This window comes from Aythya marila (assembly GCF_965140915.1).
Source record: "Aythya marila genome assembly, chromosome: 12".
Lineage (NCBI taxonomy): Eukaryota > Metazoa > Chordata > Aves > Anseriformes > Anatidae > Aythya > Aythya marila.
In genome coordinates this window covers 12,081,148-12,087,560 of record NC_139053.1, presented here as the reverse complement: position 1 = coordinate 12,087,560, position 6,413 = coordinate 12,081,148, and the positions used below count along the sequence as shown (strand labels likewise).

Genomic DNA, 6,413 nt, shown 5'->3' with positions numbered 1-6,413 from the left:
ATGTGCTGGATTTATGCACATGAATTTAGACACTTTTGTGGGTTTTCAGGACTATGGTAATTTCCTAGCTGTTGACAATTAAAAACTTAGATGTAAGTAGGTATCTAGTGTCATGCTCTTGACAGTGGTTAGACATTCCAGAAATGGTTTGCCATAAGTTTGCCAGGAGGCAAAGCTGGTGACAAAAGGCAAATGCAATTGAAATGTATTATCAGGTAAATGTAAGTTTTGGCAGCAGCACAGAGTTACTCACTTTAGACCTCACTCAGGACACAAAATAAACACCTCTCTTCATAAGAAAACCTATGTGACCTGTTAGCAGCACCATATGCTAAACCTAACAGCTGTACCAGCAACAGGTTAGGAGACAGTAATTCTGCAGATCCAAAGCAGAGATATACAAGCCAGATACTGTTTCCCACAGTACTAACTGTTCCCTGATGAGTGCCCAAAGACTGGGTTAGCCTCATGGAGAGTTGTTTGTTCAAGCTCAGGGAAGCACTGTAAGGTGTAACCACTGATGCACTTTTTCTGCTGTATGGGAAAGGTCAGCTATAAAATCACATACAGATCTCCAAAGCAGTGAGAACAATCTCTCTAAATAACTGGACTCAGCCTCAGCTGTGGGCAGAAAAAGCCAGAATGTATGGTTGATACAATTTATGAAAGAATTTAAAAATAACATATCTTACATAGAGGAACTTCTAAAGCATATGCAGCCAGCCCAAATTATTTATTGAGGCATGACTGCTTTTTAAATTAATTAGTAGCAAAAAGGTAAAAAAAAATAAATAAAAATTTCATTGAAACACATCAATTTTAACACAATAAAATGAACACAAAAACTGTAATAACACTGAAGGCCACAACACGCCATAGCTGGAGCCTGCAACTCTTTCAAACAGCCTTGCCATGATGGTTTGAATTTCAAGCCATTGAAAGTTACTTACAGGCTTGGGAGTAGACAAGAAAATTATACTTCTCCCAGAAAGGAAAAATACAACAAAACCTACAAACAGTTACTACCACCCAAAAAAAAACCAAAAAAAACGTGTTCAGTGGCTGTCATACAGAGATGTAAAAAGTTGAACACTACAGGTTTCAATTAATCAGTGTGGAAACACATCTAACTATAGGCATCTAGAGGTCTGTTTCTGCTGGAGCTCATAAGAGAACTGGGTTGAAGATGAACAATAACATTAAGGTACTCCTTCCTGATGTGAGCTGTTGTAGTAAGGTACTCATGAAAGCAGGATTTACTTAAAGAAACTGTCTACTGAAGAACTGGATGCAGAGTATGCCCAATTCATCTCATTCTGGAACTGTCAAATGTAACTCAGTTGAAGTCTGAATATAAGGTTCTGTACAGTTGAAAGAAGGTCAATATAAAAATATTGCTCCCAGTCTTTATCCAAACTATGAGAAAAGCACAGTTTATTATAACAGGAAATAATACTTTATTATAAAATCTGCATGTAAACAAGTAACAAATTAATTGAATAACAGTTAATGGAAGTGCAAATTAACTTCATAAAATGACATCTGTTCTGTATTTAACTATATATATAAATTTGTTTTACTCCCATTCTAATGTGGTTCTACTCCCCCCACCCCATATTTAAGTTTAAAAAGATTTATCTTTGCTTGCTTTATACTAAAAACAGTGTACGAGCCTGCGTACAAATTTAAGTTTTGCTCTGCAAACGAGACAAGTCTATGGTGATACATATCATCATCTTTTCTTATCGTTGCATCTCTGTTATCCACAGGACAAGAGGATATATAATATATGTACATAATGAAAGTGTGGGCATGTCAAGCCACTTATTTAGAGTTAGTTCATTTACTTGTACGCATTGAAACTTGAGCCATTTATCAATGAAGTAGACATTGTAATATAAGTTCTGGACTTGCTTGTGCACCTTAAGGCATTAATGAGAGTCTCACTGATAACTCATTCTTATCACCATGAGGATCATCCATATACTTCAACAGTCAAATGCTTGTTCGCCTCCCATGCGTGACATCTGGCCTTGCTGAAAGCTTCTAAAGCACAGATAAGTCATGGCAAGACTTTGATTTTGCTTTAAAAGCCATCTTCTTATTGTTCTTTGCCACAATTCTCCCAAGGAATCGCTTGGCCTTTTTGCCTATGCTTTCTCTTCTTTTTGTGTTGGCCATTCTTCTAGCATTGTCTTCTTTGCTGTCTTTGCGAAGTCTAATTTGCCGAACAATACCTTCAAACAGATCCTTGACGTTATGATGAAGAGCAGCTGAGGTCTCAATGAACTTGCAGTCAAACACAACGGCACAGGCCCGTCCCTCTGGATGGAAAGAAAAAAAGAGAGATGAGTGGAGACTGACATTTTCTCTTTAATATATTGTGGCAAGAACAAAAAAAAGTTTGACTTAAATACAGTGCCTTCAACATCACAAAAGAACTTTGTTAAATAGTAGGAAGAATGAATATTTGCACTCATTGTTTTGCTGCAGTGTGGTCAATAATCTCACATGACCAGTAGTACTGAATATAAGACAATAGTAGTCCTACAGGCAGACCTGTCTAGTATAATTTAAAATCTAAAGCTGATAAAAGAGAGGTACTTGGATGCGTGCTTGCTGTCTAATAGGAAAGATTGTGAGGTACAGAAACTAGTTCCTATTTCTTCTGGAAGTTGTTGAGCAATTGTGCACCTCAGCCTTGCTATAGGAAGCAAGTTTTCCATAGTAGCTACAGTTGAAGCTGGCAGTCCAAAAGGTCATTAAACAGATTACATTGGAGGTCATGAAGCTGTAGACCAGTGGATTTGATTGGGACTGCCTTCAGAATAGATGATGCTCTGTTTGCAGTGTTCCAGAGGTAAGCATGCAACTCTGGAACATTGCTGCAGTGCAAGTTTCCATGTTTGCCTTGTGGTGAATAATGGCAAAGGTTTAAACCTGAGCAAAATAATGACACCTCTAGGATGGGTAAACCATGCACTGCCACAAGCCTGAAAAGAACGTGGATCTCCTGATCAACTCCAGTCAATTCCCTGTACAAGCATTTAACGCAGGAATCATGCCATAACCAGACAGCAATAAAAGGTTCATCATTATCTGTACTCTAGTTGTAGAAATGCACCCTGGCACTAACTGAGAAAGTTCTCACTGGCCTCAGGTGTGGAACACATACAAGGAGACTGTGTGAGCCTGGTCCTTCCAGCTCACCACAAATGTGATGAAATCTCTTCCAGAAAAAAAAAGACAAAAAAAAAGTACAGTTGCTGTGGGATCACCATTTTCATAGACTGCCTGGGTTGTGATGTGACACTCCTGTCCCTTAAAAAAAACATAGCTCGGGCTATCAAACCTTGAGACTAGCAAGTGCTGCTGTGTGCTTAACATCCAGCTAAACCCTACACACAGCAGTGTGCTAAAGCTGAAGCATTGTCTCTTGCAGTGCAGTTCAGCACATAGCGCTATGCACAATCACACGTCTTCCCCCACTGCCATCTCCACTGCTGTTTGTGGTGCAGAGCCCCCCCTCAGTGTGAACCAGCTGGCTTGATTTCTTTGGGGTGCCTCCAATCATGTTTTTCTCCATCAAACCTGGACCAATCCTATTGATCATGATCCTCTGCTACTAATTTAGACAGTACTGTATAAATGAAGAGTAACTTACCATCAACTGAGACTTCCCGGGACCTGACCAGGTCGCTCTTATTGCCCACGAGAATAATAGGAATGTCTTCCGTTTGCCTTGCTCTTCTTAGCTGTATCCTTAGTTCAGAGGCCTTTTCAAAACTAACTTTGTCAGTCACTGAGTATACGATAATATAGGCATCGCCCATTTTCATACAGTGGTTCTGAAGCCATTGGCTGTCATCCTAAAACAAAGGGTGAGAAACAGATTTATTGCATTGAAAAAGCTATTCAACACTAATTATTTAGGTACTGTAAACATCTTAAAGATATTCTTCGTAGCTTTATAATAAAGAGGCAGCCAAAGTAAGCAATCTCCCAGAAAGTTTCTTAAGATTTTCTCATTTGAAATATACTACAGAACAAAATCATCGTGTTTCCAGAAATTATATGGGGTCTGCACTGCTCAGATTGTTAATCTCTCGTTTTGCACGAATTTCATGGGCTGCTAATGTAAGCTGCTGCTTACTGCAAGCATTAAAGGATTCGCTGTCTGAGCCTGTGCAGGTTTTTTAATTGCCTGTCTAGCTACAACAAATGGATTGCGAGAGAGAAGAAAGCGGCACGCACTGATTCTGTACCGCCGCCTTGTAGGAGCGTCACGGTGCCCACAGGCAGCCGGACACCTGGACGCGGCCGCTGTGCAGCCCGCAAGGAAAAGAAAGGCACGTTCAGGCGCTCCGTACCTGCTCCCAGATATCGAACACGACCAGAGACGCCTCTTCCCCGTCGACCACGATCGACCTGTCGTACGTGTTGCCTGGAGGGGGAAAACACAGCGTTGGGGAAACGGGCGGCACCGCGGCGAGCGGCCGCCCCCCGGGCACCCCGCGCCCCCGGCCCCGGCCCCGGGGGGGCCCCGCGCCCTCACCGGCCTCCTCCGCCTCCGCGCAGTCCTCGACGCCGCCGAAGATGCGGGCCAGGCTGGTCTTGCCGACGCCGTGCTCGCCCAGCAGGATCACCTTGTAGAGCCGCCCGTCCGAGTCGCTGCCCGACGAGATGACGGAGTCGGAGGAGTCGGAGGCCCAGCTCTCCCGGTGCGCCTCGCCGGGGCTGTAGGAGGTGCAGCGCACCAGGCCGGACAGCTCGTCGTGCGGCAGGGCGGCCCGCAGGTCCCGCTCGTCCACCGGCATGCTGCGCCGGTGCAGGTGCTGGTGCGCCGCGAAGGGCATGCTGCCGCGCCGCTTCTCCAGCGAGCGGAGCTTGGCGCCGCGGTTCAGGGTCATGGGGACGCCGGGCTGCTGAGAGGAGCCGCCCCGCTCGTCCCTCGACGTGCTCCGGAGGGAGAGAGAGGAGAGAAGAGAAGAGAGGAGAGCCGGGCTTCCCCGCTGCCACAGCTCGCTGCCGGCGCTGCCGCCGCCTCGCCGCTATTTATGGCCCGGCCCGGCCCGGCCCCGCCGTGACGCGCGGCTCTCAGCGCGCCCGGGGGCTGCCTCCCCGCCCACGGCAGCTCCGCGCCGCTCGGCTCGGCACGGCTCGGCACCGAGCCCCGGGGAGCCGGAGCCGTGCGGAGGCGGCTGGGGGTGGGAGATGCCGCGCTGTGAGGGGGGGCGGGTGTGCCCCGGGTGTCGTGTCCCCCTCCTCCTCACCCTCACCCCCCGACTCCCCATTTCTGAGGCTGCACCGTGTGGAGTGGGTTCAGTGGGTGATGCTGGGGGGGGCGGATGATCACGGAGGTCTTTTCCAGCCGTAATCGGGCTGTGATCCTATGAAATTGCAAACGGGGCTGGCCGTGAGCCCTGCCAGGCGGCTTTCCTCAGCTCCTCACGCTCCGTGGCGTTGCCCGGGAGCGGCTTTGCTGCCTACAGCAGCCTCGGGAAACAGCTGCACATTGGCAGCGTGCTCGGCACCGTGCTGCCGTTCCTTAACGCTCAGGAGCAGGGGGTGAGAGCGCCCCTTCTAGGTGCAGTCTTGCTGCATGCGGGGCTAACGGTTTCAGAGGGCAACACAAAACATAAAGGTCAAATTCTTCCCTTCATTTCACCTGAGCAGCGAAGTGAGACAGTGAAAGTTTTATCTCTTAAGTGGCACAGTCATTACCGTGTGATCAAGTGAAGAAACGACTAACCAGATAACTATACTTGTGTCCCGAATGGCTCACCCCGGCATCACACATACCGGTTATTATTTACCTAGCAACCCAAACATGTTAGACATTTCACAGCCAAAATAACCCTGGCTGCTGCTCCCAAAAGATTACAGCCTGGTCACTGCGGGGAAATCCCCGTGACCTTGTGTAGGGACCACTGCCATCAAATTAATGAGTTAAAGGGTTTGTAAATCAGCTGCTGCAACAAGGCTAAAGAAGGCAAGAAATAGGGAGTTGATGGAGATTAAGATGCAGACATAGGGAATAAGGTAAAGAAAGGAATCTGTGGGGCTGGGCTGTGCAGTTGCACAGCCAACAAAATACAGCACACTGGCTCATAAGCATCTTTTTCTTATAACATGTTGAATTTCTGAGGCTAATTGACTGCGACAAAGATAAACATGGAAAATACTGTAAAGGGGCTGACCACAGGGAATGGATTTTTTTTCCTTATGAATTCCAGTGAATATTTTATTTTCAGAAGTTAATGCTGCAGTTCACGTTCTGGGGTAGGTTTGGCCCCTCTGCCCTGATAACTGCAGGTTGAAGTGTCAGTGTGGCAGTTAAAGATCACCAAGTGCTTACAGCGAGTTCTCTCCGCCTGTCTCACAAAGCAGGAACCAAAATAGCCATGTCAGTT

At 46.5% G+C, this 6,413-nt stretch overlaps 1 protein-coding gene across 1 annotated transcript; it reads right to left on the bottom strand.

The window, feature by feature from the left end:
• Window positions 1-1,417: 1,417 nt before the first annotated feature.
• On the bottom strand, window positions 1,418-5,038 carry RRAD (RRAD, Ras related glycolysis inhibitor and calcium channel regulator). Its single transcript, XM_082770343.1, has 4 exons — window positions 4,556-5,038; window positions 4,371-4,444; window positions 3,665-3,869; window positions 1,418-2,324 (listed from the first exon to the last, which is right to left on the bottom strand). Exons 1-4 carry the CDS (start codon window positions 4,908-4,910, stop codon window positions 2,047-2,049), a joined length of 912 nt encoding a protein of 303 aa, XP_082626469.1. The 5' UTR covers window positions 4,911-5,038; the 3' UTR covers window positions 1,418-2,046.
• Window positions 5,039-6,413: the final 1,375 nt, after the last annotated feature.